This window comes from Dama dama, chromosome 18 (assembly GCF_033118175.1).
Source record: "Dama dama isolate Ldn47 chromosome 18, ASM3311817v1, whole genome shotgun sequence".
In the NCBI taxonomy this organism is placed as follows: Eukaryota; Metazoa; Chordata; class Mammalia; order Artiodactyla; family Cervidae; genus Dama; species Dama dama.
The window spans coordinates 23,693,395-23,713,683 of NC_083698.1; the positions used below are offsets into that span (position 1 = coordinate 23,693,395).

At 40.8% G+C, this 20,289-nt stretch overlaps 2 protein-coding genes across 4 annotated transcripts in view; one reads left to right on the plus strand and one right to left on the minus strand.

Annotated features, from left to right (window-relative positions):
• The window catches only part of ANKMY2 (ankyrin repeat and MYND domain containing 2), a 42,029-nt gene extending 38,758 nt beyond the window's left edge, over positions 1 to 3,271 (minus strand). For both annotated transcript variants that reach the window (XM_061165013.1, XM_061165014.1), the window contains exon 1: positions 2,974 to 3,271. In XM_061165013.1, coding sequence (XP_061020996.1) covers positions 2,974 to 3,040 — 67 coding nt within the window. In that variant the 5' untranslated portion in view covers positions 3,041 to 3,271. The remainder of the gene's footprint in view (positions 1 to 2,973) is intronic.
• Positions 3,272 to 3,611: 340 nt separating this feature from the next.
• Positions 3,612 to 20,289, plus strand: part of BZW2 (basic leucine zipper and W2 domains 2) — a 55,834-nt gene continuing 39,156 nt past the window's right edge. The window contains exon 1 of one of the 2 annotated variants that reach the window (XM_061165015.1): positions 3,612 to 3,751. The gene's annotated coding sequence lies outside the window, so the exon portion shown is untranslated. Of the gene's footprint in view, positions 3,768 to 20,289 lie in introns of both variants that reach the window. The other variant, XM_061165016.1, reaches the window with a different exon arrangement.

Below are 20,289 nucleotides of genomic sequence, written 5' to 3' on the forward strand. Positions count from 1 at the left end.
AATGCAATTACCTTTCAAAGTGAGTAAGATATGGTATGGACTGCTATGGTGCTGATTTCATTTTTTCATTTTTTTGTTTAGTTTGTTTTCAAGTCCAGCATGTTTCTACAACTGTGGACCAGATGGTATTTCTGCTCTGCCACTTATTACCTGGGTTACATTGGGCAAGCTATTTAACTTTTCAATTCCTTGGTTTGTTATCTATCTACAAAGACTGCCATATTTACCATAATCATAGCCAACACAGTATCTTAAATACTTAATATACACTAACTCATTTAAAATGTTGTGCAGTGTTATGTGTGTGTGTTAGTTGCTCAGTTGTGTCCAACTCTTTGCAACCCCACAGACTGTAGCCTGCCAGGATGCTCTGTTCATGGAATTTTCCAGGCAAGAATACTGGAGTAGATTGCCATCCCCTTCTCCAAAGGAACTTCCCAACTCAGGGATTGAACCCTGGTCTCCTGCATTGCAGGCAGATTCTTTACCGTTTGAGCTACAGAGAAGTCTATATTCCTAGTTTACGAAGATTAAATGCACGGTTACATGTGAAGTGCTAAGAATTATGCCAGACCCATGATAATAGTCAGTAAAGGTTGGCTACAGTTTTCTCATTACTCTTTTTTAAGAGTATGGTGATGTCCCATCCACCTTCACTTGACAAGAATGTATCATAGTTCTAATGAGATGGATGAAACTGGAGCCCATTATACAGAGTGAAGTAAGCCAGAAAGATAAACACCAATACAGTATACTAATGCATATATATAGAATTTAAAAAGATGGTAACGATAACCCTATATGCAGGACAGAAAAAGAGACACAGATGTATAGAACAGACTTTTGGACTCTGTGGGAGAAGGCGAGGGTGGGATGATCTGAGAGAACAGCATTGAAACGTGTATATTATCAAGTGTGAAACAATCGCCAGCCGAGGTTGGATGCATGAGACAAGTGCTCAGGGCTGGTGCACTGGGAAGACCCAGAGGGATGGGATGGGGAGGGAGGTGGGAGGGGGGATCGGGATGGGGAACACATGTAAATCCATGGCTGATTCATGTCAACGTATGGCAAAAACCACTACAATATTGTAAAGTAATTAGCCTCCAACTAAAAAAAAAAAAAAAAGAATGTATCACATACTAAGTCCATCTCACTTCTTTTCTCATCAGCTTGCACCAAATAAATAGCTGAAAGAGGGTCTATGCAATTTGTTGAACAATGTGAGCCCAGTAAAAAAAAAAAAAAAAAGTCACAGTGTTAACCAGGCTAAATTCACATCAACTGTTTCATTTAATCTTTACAAATAAAAACTAGTGGACACCCAATAATGTATCCAAGCTTTCCCCTTCCCTGCCCTCCCTCCAACACACACACACACACACACACACACACACACACACCCCTACGCCTTTCAGAGACCCACTTTACAAAATTGCTCTCTTGTTTACACTTTTGAGAGAAGGTGATAGCCCTAGACTGCTTAAAAACAGCATTTGCATCCCTGGTGGATTGTAAGTTGATCCTTTGTCTCCTTTTTTGCCCAGCCCTGTACTTGGCACAGAGCTGAGACTCACATGGTTGGTGAGCCGAATCCCAGAGCCACCAAAGGCACGGAGAAATTAAACAGAGACAGGCAGAACAGAAAGACTGCATGCCAAATAGGTCAGCGAGAACCATGCTGAACAAACACACTGATCTAACTCTAAGTCCCACAAATTCTGGGCAAAGAACACTTATCATGACAAACATACAGCTGTGACTGACTTAAAATTGTTCAGGTCACATCGGGTGAGCTCAGCTCATCAGCACCTGTTGAGCTCCAACCCGATTTTTCCTTTTCCAAGTAGACTTTCCTTGTCAGTATAAAGTTTGCCTTTCTCTCTCTCTGTAAGTCCAGATCTGAGCCATGTTACTTAGAATGAAAGACTGGAAATTGGGAAGCTTTTTATGTTATTATGACCAGCCTCTCTGCCGATCCCGATCGAGGGCAAGCTGATCCTTGAGCTTAAAACAGCCACGCGAACAACACCCACAGTTCCCACGCATCCCCATCCCCGCTTGCTGACAGTGCAGAAGCCACGTATTCATGCTGTTGTCAACTGCCAGGTAACGGGACTTAGCAGCAAACTCTTCTGGGATATCCGCTGGGGGACTGAGGGGACACATGGCTTCTGGCTCGTCCCCGGGGCCTGCGTCTCCCTCCTTAGCACCAGGAGCGGTGGAAGTGGGACTCGCATTGGAGAATGGAAGAGAATGCGCGCAGAGCGCGATGACAAGATCGCAGCCCTGCCAAACGCGCCAAGCGGTGTGGGCGCCTCCTCAACCCCTTCGCTTTCGCGCGAGTTTCTGCGGCGGTCGGGGGCTTCTTGAAGGATGCCAGGGAGGCCTTGCAGGCAGAAGCCTCAATGCGCAAGTTACAGATGTCGTTTTGTGCCCTTATAAAGAACCCTGCTCCTTAGGAGCTCTCTCCACCCCGCCCTCCTTCAAAAGGGGGCGGAGACAGCCAAGAGATCCAGATCATTCGGCCTCCGGAAGTCGAAACGGCCCTGTAGACACCGGTCTAAGAGCCTGAAACTTTCCGGCCACTAACGCCCAGGCGGACTGCGGTCAATTCACCTGAGGAGTTTTTAAGAATGCACATTCTGAGGCCCCACCCCCGGGGGGCTCTTTATCATCGGATGTGGAACCCGGAAAGGTGCCGCCTTCCAAAAGCTGATTCAGAGGACGAATGTCTGCAACCTCCGTTGCAGAATGTCGTCCCAGCTGCGCTTCTCCCTCCCCACCTCTCCGCCCCCGCAACTCGTCCCAGACCAAAGGGAGGAGCGCTGTTTCCCGGTGGTAGGGTGTCAACCTCGTAAAACCGCAGCCCGGGGTCAGCCGGGCCTGGGGCGCCGCCCGGGCTCCGCCACGCCCCTCTCTCCCCTCCCCGGCCAGGCAGGCAGAGCCCCGGTCGCAGCCCAGCACCCACACCTTTTCCGATGACTTCCAGCAGCTCCTTTTCCTCCTGTGTTAGCTCGCCTTTCTGTATGTGAACCATTGCTTCCGCCAGCTTGACGGCTAGTCTGTGTCTTCGGTAGTACTAAAAAGAAACGACGTGTCTGTACTACGAAAGCCAGCCGCAATGTTAGGCAACCTGCGACTAGGACTCTAAGTAGCCAGCCGTGGAAGCGTTCGAATTCTCGCCTCCTTCCAGGCGCTGGCGAGCAGCGGGCGAGCCCGGGCGAGCCGGGCGGGCGGTCTCCCCAGGTCCAGCGGTAGTCCCCGCCCCCCGCGCCTCATTGGCCCGGCAGGGAGGAGAAGCTGCAGGAGGCAGCAGCGCGGCTGTCCCATTGGAAGAGCCTGGGGAGGAAGAACCAAATGGAGAAAGTCACTGGGGGGTAATTAAATGCTTCTTACAGATTTCCCCCAAGCCACTCTTGCCGGTTCAGATATTCAAGGACACACAATAATTAAACTCTCTATCTGGAACTTCTGTGTTCGAAAATTTCTTCTTGGGGCGTGCATCTCCCTGGTTCTCGCTATCCACCCCCCCTTTGTTTCCCTGGAAGTGGAGCGGCTCGGGCCGGGGGCGGGCTGGGAGGCGGGGCGGCGTGGGAGGCGGGGCTGCGCCGAGCTCCGTGTGTCGGTGTCAATGTGTCTGTCCTTCACTCCTCCATTGTCTGCCACCACCACTGCCGCTTCTGCCGCCGCCGCTGCCGGGATCGCCGCAGCCCCCAGCCTCGCGCGTCGCCGCTACCTCCTCGGACAGGTGAGAAGCAAGCCAGGTAGGGTAGCGGAGAGCCGGCAAGCCTTAGACCCCCGGAGCCAAAGCCCGACTGTGAGCTTCCCCTCCGGCCGAAACTGGCTGGGAGGAAGCATGTGCCTGCTCGGGCGGCTTCCTGCCTCTCGGTGGGGAAGCCTCCCTTCCACCCCATTACCATCGCTTTTACAGCGTATCGGTGCCCTAGAGTAAAGACCCCCCACTCGCCGCGTTTGGCCGCCCGCCCCGAGAGACCAAGAGCGGGCAGGGGCCGGCCACGCGGTGGGAAGTGGCGGGTGCGCAGCGTCTCGCGCGTGGCACCGCCAGATGCAACTCTGGGGGAGTCCAAGGTTGAGGCTCTGAACTACGAGTGGGGAGGAAAGGAGAGCCCCCCATTACAAGCGAGGTGAAAGCATGTGACAATAAGTCTCTTCTGGCAACCTACCCCTCGCCCCCACTTGTCATCTCCTCCGGCCCCTGTGGAAGCTGTAGAAGAAAACTGGATCTGATCGCCCTGTGTGCCTGTAAAGCGTGTTTGGAAGCAATTTACACGTGCACTAATACTAGATTTAGGAGAGACAGTCAAGGGGGAGGGGAGAGGAAGAGGCTCTTCACTCTGCTAGAGTTCCCAGTCTCTTTGTAACTCAGATCTTGAGATTTATGGAAATAGAGAGGGGAGGGGGAAGGGGCGGAGATTAAATTGGTGTTGCTGTCTATATATAGCATTAGATTAGCCTCTTAATCCAACCTTCATTCAACTGTGATATGTAACCTCAAGCTTTCACTATGGGAAGCTAGGGGATAAATACAAGTGTGCACCCTCCTGTGGCTCAGCCACAAGACTTGCTTGCTAATATAAAGTCAGTCATTCCTCTCGGGTGCTTATCCATAACATATACAGCATTGGTGAAAGCTTCTCTAGAAATTAGTGTTTACTGTTTCTCTACAGTCTAGTATTAATGTTTCTCCCAAGACCCTTTTGCTTCCAAGAGAAATACTTGAATGATTATGTCGATTTTTTGTTGTTGTTAAGCATCCCTCCCCACCACTCTTTCTCCCCTCTTGTGCCATATATGAAGTGAAATGTATTTTCCTCTGGCCTTACACCTTCATTTCTTGGAAGCATTCACTAACACTTATGAAATCCTGGAAGATGTTCACCCTTATTTCCTGCCTTTAACAAAAAAAAATTTTTCCCCCCTGAGTCCCAGATGTTTTCTTGTCTAAGGCTTCATCTCTGCAGGCTGGGGCAAATCTGAGCCAGAACATCTCACATGAAAATGGTCTGAAATTATTCAACTCAATGTATAACAAAGAAACTTTTGTTCAGGGATGCTTTAATAATGATGTGACTGTTCAAACAAGTAGTAAGGCTTTTGAGTGACCCATCTTTTGTAACACTTAGAATGCTGCTATTGCCACAGTTACAGCTGATTGAAAACACAGTCTCATGAAGGAGCAACCCACAAAGCTAAGAAAATGCTTACAGAGTAACCTTTCCTTACCATGTGACTTAACATCCTATAAGGGATATTACAGAATTGGGTACTTCATTGCCAGAATTTCCATCTCTTCTGCCAAATTGGGGCCATGGTTACTTGAAGGTCACACCTGTTTGTCTCACTGAGGTTGTCAGTTTCTGAAAGATAGCAACTTACTATCTGTTTTCCTGGTGCCTTGATGGTATTTAGTTCTCTGTGACTACATTCATTCAGTAAATTTAGGCAGCTAGAAATAAAGCAGCTAACATCTGCCTTGAAATGCATGTAAATAACATGTTAATTTTAAATTTCTAGATAATGTAATGGGTAGTGTTTATCATATGGGTTACATTCATTGTTTTGTACAGTGTTAATATTTAGTGTAGGAATAGGACCAGCTAATGAGCATACCTTAGACTTGTTCAAGGAACTTTTTTGTATGAAGAATGTGTTCACATCAAAGAAGTTTTGTTGGTAATAAAATAGCTACTGCTTACTGGGTACTTAGTCGGCACCAGATAGTCCACCAGAAGCTTTGTATAGGATTAGTTTAATCATTGTTGTAATGACCCAGAAATTAGCCAATATTACCCCTGTTTCTGAAAATAAGAGGACAGAAACAAAAAGAAGTTAATTTGCCCACAGCCCTACAGTTAGGAAGTATCACAACCCAAACTGGAACCTAGATCTGTCTCCAAAACCTTTTCTCTTTCCGTTATTCTCTATCTACATGGCTAGAAGTAAGAGGGAAATTATGTATTCTTTAGCTAATAGGTAACATGTTCATGTGGTTCAATGTGACAAAGGTACAAAAAACTCTCCAGCCTCTTCCCAGTTTTTCTCCGTGTCCTACAACCCATAGTGTCTATTTTTCTCATACTTTTACTGAGAAACTTTATGTGTTTATAACTTGCAGGTGAATTTCCACTTTTTTTAAAACAAATGAGAAGTGTGCTAACACACTGTTGCACACTGTGTAATGGAATTTATATGTTGCTTTTCTTTCCTCTTCTTTGAAAAGAAAAATGATTTCTGAAATTCTTACATGTGTCCCTGTCAGCCCTTCGCCTACTCCTAATACCCTGGACCTCTCAGCCAATAGTGAGCACCCATCATCTACTGAAGGATGAGACATACTTTGTAAAGACAGAACTGATTCACTTAAAAACCTGTCCTTGGCTCCACTGGCCGCAGAGGAGAGGCTCTGGTCTGGTCTGGGCTGGAGGTCTCCACTTACAGTTCCTCTCCACCAGCCGCAGAATAGAGGCCCAAGCCTGGTCTGGGAAGCTCTGACTTCTGGTCCCAGCCAGCATTTCCAGTTAGCCAGCCCTTCCCACACACTCTGCTCTAAGGTCACCTCACTGCTGATTCCCTAACATGCCAGTAACTTCTACCCCTTTGTTCCTGCTTTTCTCTCTTCTTGGAATGACCTCCCTTTCCTCTTTACTGTTTCTCTCCTTCCCAGATCTGATCAAGTGTCAACTTTCAAGAAACTTTCTTCTACCCTATCCAGGAGGGGCATACAGGCCCTAGTAAACATGTTTATTCCTGTCCATCAGCAACGGCGATAAGGACAGTCTTTCCTCATGAGTTGCTGGTACACTGCTGACATCCTCTAATTTTCTCCTATCCCCTTATGAGCCCTGATCCCTCCCCGCGCCCGTAAATTAACATCTTTGCTTCTTCATCTGGAGCTCCATGAAAATAACCTAAAGCCAGCACCTTTTTCATGGCTTTCTAGTTCAGTGTTTGTTAATCTGTTTGATCCGTTCTCCTTCTATACTGTAAATTAACTGGGATTAGCTTACCTTTGCTTCTCAAGACCGTGACCCAGTGTCTTGCACCTCGTATGTGCTCAGTGCATACTGAGTTGAATTCAGCTTGATCTCTAAGTTATTTTAGGTAGATTTATTTCCCTACTTGACTAATCCTTCCTGGCAATGTGAGGGGATGTCGCAGTAAGCACACACAGTCGTAACCAAGGGCAGAAGGTCTTTAAACGTTTTCAGTCTCGAGCTGCTTGACATTCTATGAATGCTACCAAGCAAGAAAAAAAAAATGCTCATATGTACGTGTTACAAATTTTGCACACCATTCCTGCACATTCTGCACACATTCCTGCACACCATTCTCTTTGAAACTCTTGACTTCCAACTCTGTGCTTTAAGAGAATGCTGTTTGCTTTTTATTGCAGGGGAATAGCTCATTTTTGAGTGTTGTAACTTTGGAGATAATGTTTTCCTTGACATTTGACTTCCTTTTGTCTTAGGTACACTTCTTGACTGAGTTGGATATTTGATGATATTAAGGAATTTCGTTTTCCTTTTGGTCTGAAACTAATATTATGGTTATATTTTAAAATATCCCTTGACATGGGTACTGAATTATTTAAGGCGGGAATGATAGGATATCTAACACTGGCTTTAATCTAATTTTGTGACAGTGAGGGGCAGGAACTGAGTAAGAATATTAATGAGACAAAACTCACCATGCTATTAACAGTTTAAAGTAGGCAGTGAGTACATTGACTTCGTTAGACTTATTCTCTCTGCTTTTGATATGTTTGAGATTTTTCTGTAATGAAGTTTTAAAAAGGAAGGTTTGGGACTTCCCTGGTGGTCCAGTGGTTAAGACTCTGTGCTCCCAATCCAGGTGACCCAGGTTTAATCCCTGGTCAGGGAACTACAACCCACATGCCACAATTAAGGCAGCCTGCATGTAGCAAGTAAAATCCTGTGCAGCCAAATAAATTTAAAAAAATAAAGAAATAAAAAGGAAAGTTCGAAAGTATTACAGCCTCTTAAGAAACTGTTGTTTCAGTTTAAAAAAATAAAGAAAGCAATATGGATACCAATGTTCTTTCTCTGTCCTTGGAGTTTAGCTTATGCAGTTATCCACTTAATGTTAAGACAGTTACACCTAAATCTGCAAAAGATTGTCTTGTGAACAATGCATTTCCATAAACTGTTCATGTCACATTTTAACTTGTCCCCCAAATGAAGAAGGGGTAGGTGGCATATCTCAGTGCTGCGTCACAGGCTTATGAATATCCTGCTGTCAGTTAATCTTCATCTTTTTAGAACTCTGACAGAGTGATTTGCAGACAAGTCTGAACAAGGGGTGCAAATATATTTAGTTTAACTGAGAAAATCAAGATATGAATGAAGTGGAGAGACCAATTTTCTTCTGTGTCTCATAAACCACGTCAGAAGACATTTCCAAAGAAGGAATAATTTGGTAATGTTGTGAGCAGTATCAGTGTAGTTAGAACAAATATCTCAGTGTAGGAAAATGAGGCCCACACTCAGATGTGCCTGCCACGTCCTTCCTCAGGGTTTGCTTAACTAAATGCTCATTTCGACACCTGCTTTCTGAATTGTTAAAACTTTATAACTTGAGTGTCTTGATGTTTACGTTTCTTTTATGATGTTTTGGACTTACGAAATGTTAATATTTCCAGAGGCCAACATGAAATATTTTGGTATCATTTATAATCTTTCAGTTTTTTTGGAAGGGTTTTTAAAGCATATTTAATTAAGCTTCAAAGCCAAGCCTTCACAATATCTAAGGCAATGCAGCCAATCCAGTCTCATTGCCAGGTAATGTTGAAGCACACAATCATGTGCTTCCAACCTCAACTCATATGTATTTATATTAGCTAGGTCACTGTGGAATTTAAAACTCTAGGCTGGTGCCTCTTTATCTGAGTATAGTAAAGCAATTCCAATAATTAAAAATAGAAAGCTATTTCTGCATCAGAAGGGAAAGGTAGTATTTGCCTTCCCAATAAATACATTTAAGGTAGAAAATCGGTGTTTTTATGTCTTGATATTTGATTGTCTTTTGCTGGGTAGTTAGAAAAACCCAGCAGAGAAAGCAGCCCTTAAAACTATATTCATCAACCTCTGAGTAAAATCCCTTCCTGGTCTGTTGATTGTGGAGTATAGCAGTCCCATTAAGTAGCCTCTTCTGACCTGGTGGGAAATGATTATGGATGAGCCCTGGGAGACAGCCAAGCACAGCCATAGCCCTGAGAATTAGAGTGGCAAAGCCAAGGCTCTGTGATGAGGTGGCTTTTCCAAGGCAATCTCTCTTGCTTTCACTTTCTTCATATATAAAACAGGAATGGTAACCAAACTTACCTGGTGACTTTGAGGATTCTTGAGGATGCCCTGTGAACTATAAAGTGTTATATAAAAACTAATTGATATTTTTAGGGCCGGTTCTACCTGTTTTTACAGTTGAGAAGTAGATGAATAACATAGTTGTAGGCCTATGTAAGAAGTCATTTTAAAGTAAAATTGTATAGAAATTAGTATTCATATAAGCCCTTCTTCCTACATTTTGGAAGAGATTTGTTTTTCAAGAGAGACTTTCATAAAAGATATAATTCTAATAACTCTATCTCAGGATTAACATTATATATATACATATATATATATATATATATATGTATATATATGTATTAATAAGAAAGATCTTGGTGTGTATCTGTTGTTTTCAGCAAATCCCAAGTGATAGATGTGATCTTTGTCCGCAGGAGGCTTCCAGTGTCCTCTAGGAGACTTGCCAGTCTCTGAAACAATAAGGACTAGAGTCTGTTGCCTCTTCAAGTGGCTGTCTGGCTCCTTCCAGTCTTTCAACTTCAATTTGAACAATGTGGTTACTCCCCTATCCACCCACAGGTTTCCTGCTCCCAGAATGCCCTCCTCCACCCATTTCTGCATCACATTTTACTCCAGTTCTTCTCACCTCCTCCTTCAAACAGCCGTCTCCAACGCCTAACCTGAGCAATACAGTCCGCATGTGTAGGTTCCAGAATGGGTGGAGCTCAGTGGGAGGGTCGGAGAAAATGAGATTCTGAACAGAGTCTGGAAGGATTGGTGAATTTGGGTGGGTGAGCCAGAAAATGAAAAACATTCCAGGGAGAACAACCCCTTAAGAAAACAACTCCATAAGATACTATAACATAAATATTTATAAAATAAATATTGCCTATAATTTTCTGTCTGACCATCTTGGAACTAGAAATTTTTAAGTCATAGAAGTGGTAGATTATATTTTAAAACACGCTAGGTTTGTTCTTGCTCTCAAGTAGTTTATGACATCACATGTCTTCGACTAAACTGAAAATTATAAAGCAGTATCTTTAGAATTGTGGGTAGCAGGAAAGTTAATAATGGACATGAAAAGAAGCAATGGAAGGAAAAATCATATACTTATTAGGATATTGTGTCCTTGAATACAAACTGATTCAAAATTATCCAAAATAGCTAAAATATCAATAGCCAAAACAGCTAGACAATCAAATGAGTAGGAAATTGTTTATGAAATTTATTTTGCAAATGAAATATAACCCATGGAACCTGTTTTTATCCATACAATGCCTTTAAAGAATTTTATTCTCTGACTTTTTTTTCCCAGTTGGATTGTTCCAATTTTTTTTCTACTTTTATTGATGAATGGAATAAAGACTGAAACAGTTAAACCTGAGAGATGCAACTCAGGGATTTAATAATCAGATTAATGTGAATCATTTTAATGCTGGATTGTGATTGTCATTAGGAGTTTCCACAACATTTTTTCCTTTATATCTACTAGGGAAAAAAAATACGTGATAATTTAAAATAATTTCTAAATTTTTTAAAATATAAAATCTACCACTATTAGCAGTGTACACAAGAATATTTTTCATTCTTAGCTCACTCTGATGTCTGTGCTGGGGCCATGGGTCTCTTTATAAAGCAAGTATCTTTTGGGCAGTTAAATGCCAACTAGAATAAACTGACCTGTTCTAAATTTGGCATGTGAAGAGTGCCAAAAAGTGTTCTGATAGTCATATTTGTAAACCACTTTGAAAATAAAAGGTTTAGATAACTCACTGAATGACCCATTCTTTTGCAAACACCAAAGAGAGTGCTTTCATTGTTCTTGCCTGATTTTTTAATTGCAGGTGTAGCCTTTGGTATTTTTTGTTTTGTTATCTTTAATTGTCTTAATTACAGAAATAATATATTAATAGGAAAACAATAATAACAAATTTGTGAGAGATGTAGAATTATGTTTCTTCTTCTCATAATCCAACTTATTTTTATGTTAGATGAAGACTTTCAGAAAATAATTGTTAGATGCACTGTTATTTTGAGGACTTCTAAATAAATCTGAAGACAGCCAGTGGGCAGAGAAGGGTAACAGTAATGAATAGTAGCTCTTAGCACTGTGGGGACTTTATCACAAGCCACAGAGGGGTGTGCCATTTTATAATATTCTACTGTCATACTTTTTCTCATATTCACACAAAAGACTTGAATGATTTTCAAACCAACCTCTATGGCTTCCTGGATTTGTGATCATTTCTGAGAAAAAAAAAGAACAGGACATACGTTCTTCTCAGTATACAAGGTAATAGAAAGGGGTTATTGTAAACAGGAAGAAGCCCATGTTGCTGGTACAGAGGAAGCTGCTGGCTAGAGGAAAGGATGCCACTTCTCGGCATGGAGGAGTGTGAAGATGGTGTTTACATTAGGGTCGAGCCTCTGCAGGAAGCAAGTTGAGCACTGGCTCCCGTAGTACCAGAAACCAGGGAGCCATAAATTTCCTACTATTTACATGTCCGTAAGAGTTAGGATTTCTGTTAAATCCTCTCGCTAAAGATGAATGTGTTTTTCCTTACTAGAACTCCACAGAGAACTATTTGGCATTTTGGAGTTAACATATGCTAATTTAGTTTATCCAAGTGCTGAACTAGACATTAAAATTAATATTTATGCTTCACTGTCTCTAACTCTAAACCCATAAAATCCACGAGGCAAATAATGAAAAAGCTGCCGTCAGGATCGCGTAAATTGTTACCCAACAACTTTGGTTGGTTCTTTGGAGAAAGTGCACTGTGAGGAGACAGTTGATGGGTTCTGGCCCTGGCTGTTTTGTGTTTGATTTTTCCTCTTTGATCTCTGCTGTTATCACCAAGGTTAGAATGGAATGCATGGCCTCAGACAAGTGGCATGCCATCTCAGAGTCTTATCAGAGTGTGAGGTGTGGGTCTAGGTTTAGTTCTTCGGGTTTCAAAGTGTTCCAAGCTTCATGGATAGCCTTTACAAGTTAAAAAGTAAAAAACAACAACAATAGCACACATCGAATTGTTAAAGCGTTAATAAACACAATTTGCAACTCAAATTCATCATGTGATGGACTTTAACATACTAGAGACCATTCCTTCTTAACTCACACTTCCAGGTAATTCTGTGCAGCGCCTGGTCAGAACTCCACCTGCTAGAAGGTGAGCACCATGCATCTTATCTATGCATCTTGTCTGGTTCCCACTGCATCCCTATTGCCCAGTACCAGATAGGGCTTCCCGGGTGCCACTAGTGGTTAAGAACCCGTCTGCCAGTGTTGGAGATGTCAGAGACTCAGGTTTGACCCCTGGGTCTGGAAGATCCTCTGGAGGAGGGCATGGCAACCTGCTCTGGTATTCTTGCCTGAAGAATCCCATGGACAGAGGAGCCTGGCAGGCCCCAGTCTATGGGGTCGCAGAGAGTCGGACAAGACTGACGTGACTTGGCACAGCATAGAAAAATGTATGTTTAATGAGTGAATGCAAAGGGGTTATTGTCTATATGTTTAGGCTTTTTAAGAAAGTATACATGAGAGTTTGTAACTGTGCTCTGGTCGTCTTTCCCCCTTTTAATTTGAGTTTGTATAATTTACCCCTTTAAAATTGTACCTGGGAATGCAGTCTCATATCAGTGTGCTGTGTCCCATAAGTCCCAGGCTAAGATTGGATATTTCTATCCAGTTTATGCTCTCCTCGTTGTGAAATAGGCATGTGTAACTTTTTGTATGTGTGCAACTCTTCAAATAAAGCTTCATCTGCTAGACAGGCTTGGGCAGGTTCCCTCCTGGGAGAACTCACAAGTGAGAAGACATTTGGGCTTCTGCCCACCACCACGTTTGAACTTCCTGAAGGTCCATTCTCATGTTTTTTAAGCCATTGCTCCAAAGCAACATTCTCCCACTAGTTACCAGTCTAGTATTTTTGTTTTGTTTTGTTTTTCAGAGAATTCTGTTTTCTTCTCCTCCTTGATTAAAATGCTAAGAGAGGAACAGATTTCAATTCCCCTTGCCATAATAACTTACCATCTAATCTTCTGTTTGTACTGATAGTCATAAACATTCCCATCACTTTTGTGTTTGATACAGAATTAGCCTAAACCAACTGGTTTGCACTCTGGCATTTGACACCACTCCCTGCAGATTTTTTAAACTTAGTTTTTTTAGGTTCACATCAAAGTTAAGGGTACAGAGATTTCGTATATACCCTCTGCCCTCTGCCCGCATACATAGCCTCCTCATTATCATCACTCCTCACCAGAGCTACCAGTGATATATTTGTTTTGTCTAAAACTGACATTATTGTTTGGCAAACAAAAATAAATCACTCAAGGAAATATCTGCCTGATTGCTGCTCTGATATGTGTACAGTTTTCAGTTCTTGAGAGCAAGGCCCATCTTTGGCTTTGCTTGCCTTTTCTCCTCTCTAGTGTGGGGTTTTCCAGCTTGGACACTGGAAATTTTGGACCAGATAAGCTTTTGCTGTAGGGGGCTCTCCTACAACATTATACATGGTTCAGTAGTATCCCTGGCCTCAACCTGTTCGATTCCAGTAGCACCCCAATCCTCCCAGCATGACAAACAAAAATGTCCGCAGACACTGCCAAATGTCCCTTGGGGAAGAAAATTAACCCTGGAGTGAAGCCACTGCTCTAGCATGGTGCTTGATACACAGTAGTCAGTTCAGCTCGGTTCAGTCGCTCAGTCGTGTCCGACTCTTTGCAACCCCATGCATTGTAGCACGCCAGGCCTCCGTGTCCATCACCAACTGCCGGAGTTTACTCAGACTCATGTCCATTGAGTCAGTGATGCCATCCAGCCATCTCATCCTCTGTCGTCCCCTTCTCCTCCTGCCCCCAATCCCTCCCAGCATTAGGGTCTTTTCCAGTGAGTCAGCTCTTTGCATGAGGTGGCCAAAGTATTGGAGTTTCAGCTTCAGCATCAATCCTTCCAATGAACACCCAGGACTGATGTCCTTTAGGATATGGACTGGTTGGATCTCCTTGCAGTCCAAGAGACTCTCAAGAGTCTTCTCCAATACCACAGTTCAAAAGCTTCAATTCTTCGGTGCTCAGCTTTCTTTATAGTCCAACTCTCACATCCATACATGACCACTGGAAAAACCATAGCCTTGACTAGACAGACCTTTGTTGGCAAAGTAATGTCTCTGCTTTTTAATATACACAGTAAGCTCCCCCCAAATACTTGACAAATTAATAAATTATGTTTAAACCACAGCTAGACATTGAACCATTGGATATTTCTCTGTTTCATGCCACCATTTCCTCTAAATTCTCCGAATTTACAGCTTGAAGTATGCAGTAGTAGGTATGCAGCTCTTATCACCATCCTCTTGTCTTGTAGATAAAAATTCTAAGGGTCTCATCTAGCACAAAGGTTTTAGTACATTTTGTTATTAAAACACCCTGAGATGTTATGTTTGCGGGATGGCTTTTCTAAAAGCTGAAGTATATACAGTGTGTGTAGTTGAAGGTGTGTTTGTGTTTTTCAGAGTGTTGAGACATAAGAATGACATCAGCAAGATTAGGCCATCTGGGAAGCTGAGTGGGGCTGGTCAGTTGCTGGGGGAAGGGACAGGCCCAGGAGAGACTGCATCTGGGGAAAGTGGGAGCTCCCAGAGAAGGAGGTGTGCTTGCCCCAGGGACTTTGTATAGAGTTCGTTAAATAGATAGCATGAATGGATAAGCAGAGTGAAACTATTTAGGAGTTATTTATACTTCTTGGGAGTTTTTGAAAATAACTTCATTGAGATGAAATAAGGGACATTATGTAATCATCTTATTTCAATGAAGAGGTTGTACAGTGATACTTAAAATGTAATTTCTGAAATATTTTTATTAGAAGGGAAGCAAAAATCCAGTATTCAAAAACCAGATAAAGTTTAAGACATGAAATAGATTTGGAAATGTTATAATAAAAATTTAATCATGATGCTTTTATGTCTCCTTAAGGAAGATTTAGATGAACATAATTAACTGTTAGTGTATTTTTTTTTCACAGCACAATTCCTTAGGCTTTTGATCCCTGTTTCTTATAAAATCATTGCTTAGCACAATTTAAGTTCCAACTGTTAATGTTCCTGGCTGAAAACTATTGTTGTAAAACTTTGAGAAGACAACTATAGTTTATTGTTTTGTACTTTCTAAGATAAATATTTTTGTCCTTTGATATTATTAATTATAAAAGTGAAGAGGATATGAATATAACAATATTTATATTAAAGAAAGAAATATTTGACTAGAAACATTTTTCTTCTATAGGTAGGCTACTTATTTTAAATTTTTAATGTTATTTCAATTATAATAAATACTGAAACTTACATAGAATTTGATGGGAGATAGAATGAAGCTTGTTGGAGAGGCTGGGTGATTTTGATTCCAGAGAGGAATCATGATAAGGATATTGACCAAACTAATGTTATGCTGGGTAACAAAATTGTATCTTATTATTATAGGTATATATTTAGTTTATTGCTTAGAATGTTCATAATTTAAGGTTTCACAGAGCAATTTAATTTCTTTTCTTTTGAGAGAATGATGCTGCAATATTATCAATCCAAATGATCCCAAGACAATGTTTTATACAAGATTTTATGATGTTTGTTCTTGCCGTATTAGCTTTAATGGAAGAGAGAATAGTTTATAATTACGGACATATTTTTAGTTCTTTTTATGGAAATTATTTTCCCTATTTGGAAGATAGAATAAAAGGTAATTCTTGAAACTTGCTCCTAAACACAGAGTATTTCCCTAGAATATTGCAGTGAAGTGGCTCAGTTATATTTTGAGTTTTGTGTGCTGGTGTTATTGCATCTTTACAACACACTTTATTCTTTGGGTATAATTTTGTAGGGCAACAATATTATACCCAAAGAATAAAGTGTTCCTGGGAAATCCCATGGACAGAGGAGCTTGGTGGGCTGCAGTCCATGGGGTCACAAAGAGTCAGGCACAACTTAGCAACTACACAACAGCAAAAATAATTTTTAGTATCAGAATCGGAAGTCTTTTCCTTTCCATTGTCTTAAGTAATATTGATTGTACACAGAGAGTTTCCCTTTGGAGTTTGGTACTTTTTCTTTTCTTTTCTTGCCATAGACACGTAGTTTTGAAATTTGGGCAAAATGCTCTGCAGTTACTTTATTTGAAAAATGCTAAGTAAAAAATCGCTTTTCTTTGAGTATATTTTCATCTTCTTATCAAGTTTCATCAAGTTTGTGTGTTGAGCCATGGGGAATGCTTTAGAACTGGATTGCCGGTCATGATAGCCACTAGGCATGTTGGCTGTTTCAGTTTTAATTAATAAAAATTAAATAAAATTAAACATTTTCTTCCTCATTCACCCTAGCCACACACACTTCAAGGACGCTACATGTGTCTAGTGGCAACCATATTAGACAGTGCAGATACAGAACATTTTCACAGACAGTAGTGTTAGGTACACCTTTCCAGGATGGGTGTTGGCAGACTACAAGCCTGGAGGCCGATTTTGAGCCACCATTTGTTTCGTAAATGAAGTTTTACTGGAATGCAGCCATCACCACCTCTTTGCATTTTGCCTGTGGCTACTTTCAGGGTATAACCACGAAACTGAAGAGTTAGAACAGAGACCTTGTAGCTCGCAGAGCCTAAAATCTTTCCTTTCTTTCCCTTTATAGAAAAAGACTGTGACCCCACTTTAGAGTATCCATATTCATAACGTCGAGGTTGTTTGAATCACAGTTATTTTATGTGTAGACTATATTAGTGGTATTAAATGCCTTACATAAAGTAGGTTATCATACTTCAAAGATGAGCCAGACCAGGACAGGCAAGAACAGTGTTATCAGGCCAGATCTCTTAATAACTAGTTGAGAATAGGCTTCCCCTAGGAGGGACAACTGGAAGATATGTCTGTCTCTGATTGATCAGACACTTACCAAAATGGAGAGAATTAAAGAAGAATATAAGGGAAGGCAACACACTAGCTGTCAGTCTACTCAAGGTGGGCAGGGCAAGTGGCAGAATTAGTCTCCATCAGCCATGAGACCCTTCAGGGCTGCGGGCCCCTTGTCACACTGCGGCCCAGAGTCTGGTTGGAAGTGAGAGATGGAACGTGAAAAGGGCACGAGATCAGTTAGCCATTTAGGCTCAAATAGAAATTGATTTTAAATTGTTATTTCATTAATAGAGAGAGTACCTGGTCTCTAATGTGTGATTGAGTGGATCATTTTAGTATTTTTATGACCTTATCTTCTAACATTTCCAATTTTACGTACAATTTTTTTAAAAAAATACGTACTGTTTTAAACCATGGAGCTTTTCCATTTTAGTGGGACATGAGCTTATTTTTCTCTGTGAATGTTTGAGTTACAGTGTTTTGAATGGAAGCCAAATTATCATGATGTTAGTTAGTGGATATGAAGTTATAAATTGTAATGCAATCTAATAACTGTGAGCTTTTGAGGTTGGCCTAAGAGAACTGCCGTTGTCGCTCTTCTACCGTGACTTGCCCAGGTTTAAGCTAGTGCAGTTTCTTAGTCTATGCGCCCTTGCTCCTCTTCAGCCAGGATTCAGTGAATGCCTTTTAAAGGCTGACCCTCTCTGGAGCAGATTATAATGTAGCACCAGAGCTAAATTTAGAGAAAAGCCAAGCCTCTGCTCCAAATAGTAACAGCTAAGTGATAGAGACTTTTAGTGAACAGAATATCTTCACTTAGTCTTTCAATACCACTAGGTGAATCTCTGTGTGTGTGTGTTTATTTTAATTTTTGATGTTGTGTATGTCAAAAATCTTTGCATACTTTTTTAAAACATTTATGTGTTCTTACATTATTTTCCACATAGAATATGTTCAGGTTGCATAAAACAAGCCCACATAACTAAACTTGGAAGAAACAAACTTTCGTGTTTAAAACTAAAGAAAGTGTTATAAGTGGAGCTAAAGAATTTTTAAAATAGAGTAATTCACTCTTAGGTACGTTGTGTTTGCTGGTAATTCTCCATTAGCAGGAAAATAGAAATAAGATATTAAGATAATTAGAGAATTCTATGTATTTATACTGTAGACGCTAATAGAAGGGGCACACACTTTCAAAATATTTTAAAATTCTGAAATAAAAACATCTTTGGCAAAGGGTAATGCCTTCCTTAGACGTTCAGATACTGGAGAAGTTTCAGGTTCTATTTTTGGTTTTGTATCTCAGTACAAGACCCAAACCCTTTAACAGGTATTTTTTTCTTTGCTAACACAAGAAAATATTTTGTGTGATATTTGTTGTGTTTGGGGAGGTATGGAAACATTAAGGAAACCACATGCACACTTAGGTATATTCATTACTTGTGCCCCAGTGGAAATGTTTGCTGATCTAGAGTGAATCTGTTGAAAATGCCAACAGGGAAAATCCTGAATGAAAGAATTTTTCTGAAAATATACATAATGCATTAGAAACTCTATTTCCAGTGCCTCTCAAGTGAAATAAGATTTCATTGATTAAGGTTATTGCACTTGTAACTATTTCACTATGCAGCTGCTGCCCCATACAGGAACATCTATCTATCCCTTCTCTACTCTTGATCTAGGTGAGCTGCACTGTTGTTTCACCTGCCTCATTGTACTGTAAATGTTTGTATTTTATCTCTGCTGGACTCTGTACTCTTTGAGGGCTTGGAATCTAGCTAAGTCACCTTTATATCTAAAAGCAGAATGTAGTAAGTTCACTTCATAAGACTGATAAAAATTCTCTCTCTTTAACCATGAAAGAAATTACTCTTGGGCTTTGTTACTTTATTTTTAATGAATTTCACTTGTGAAATGGTGATTCAAGTTTTCCATGAATAATAGATTGCTTTCTATGTGAAAATAGATGTTTCTCTTCTTTCATGGGGTGGGTGGGAAGAAAGTTTTGGTACATAAATTGAATAGTAATTTTTACACATTCTTGAGAATTTTTTAAATTACAATTTTAAAAAACTTTGAAAGAGAAATAATTTGCTTGACATTGTCTTGAATTGTTTGGTCCTCATAACTTAGGCAATCTATATACATTTTCAGATTGTGATATTTATGTCAGCAAGGTTATTCTCAGTTTGTAAAAACTCTTTTTAGAGCAGGTTTTTCATTTTTTTAAAAGATAATTTATGATATTTTAAATTATTAAATCCAGTAGAAGAATTAAAAAGTCCAAACATGCATCCTCTGAAGTAAACAAACACATGAAAAACTGTTTCTTGTCTAGTTCTTAAATGTTCCTTGCCTAGAAAAGCAAATATTACATGAACCCCCTTTTAACCAAAAAATTAGGCTTTGCACTCTTTTATTCAAAGAGTGCTTTTTTCCCTTCACAATTTACCTAGAACATCTTTCCATCTCAGTATGACAGGTTATTGACAACTATTTGTTCAATACTTGCTCTCAGTGTTGTTTTAGGTGCTAAAGATACAATTTTGAGTAAAACCTGTGAAGTCCCTGCCCACAGGGAGGTTACATTGTCATCAGGGGAATAGACCATGGCAAACAAACACTAAAAAACGCCAGGGGCTGCTATGAGCAATGAAGAGAAATAAAGCTAGAGAAAGACAGGGAGCCTTCTTAGTCAGGATGGTCTGGGAATTTCTCTGAGAAGGAGGTGTTTGTGTGCAGAGAGTAAAGCCACATGAATGCCTTGGGAAAGAGTCTTCCCAGAAGAAAAGTGACCTTCCCTGGCCCAGTGGGAAAAGCAGAGGGCAGAGTGACTAGAAGAGTGAGTAATGGGAAAAGATAAATGTAGGAAACTTTATCAGAGAGGTAGCCAGGGCCATAGGTAGTACATTTGGATCCAATTTATTTTGTAACACTTCATAGTTCCATTCAATGGCTTATTATAACTTATTGAACCAGATACAGGTTTATGGGTATTTGACTTTTTCATTTATTTATGCATCCAACAAATGTTGGAACTAAATCCTTTTATAT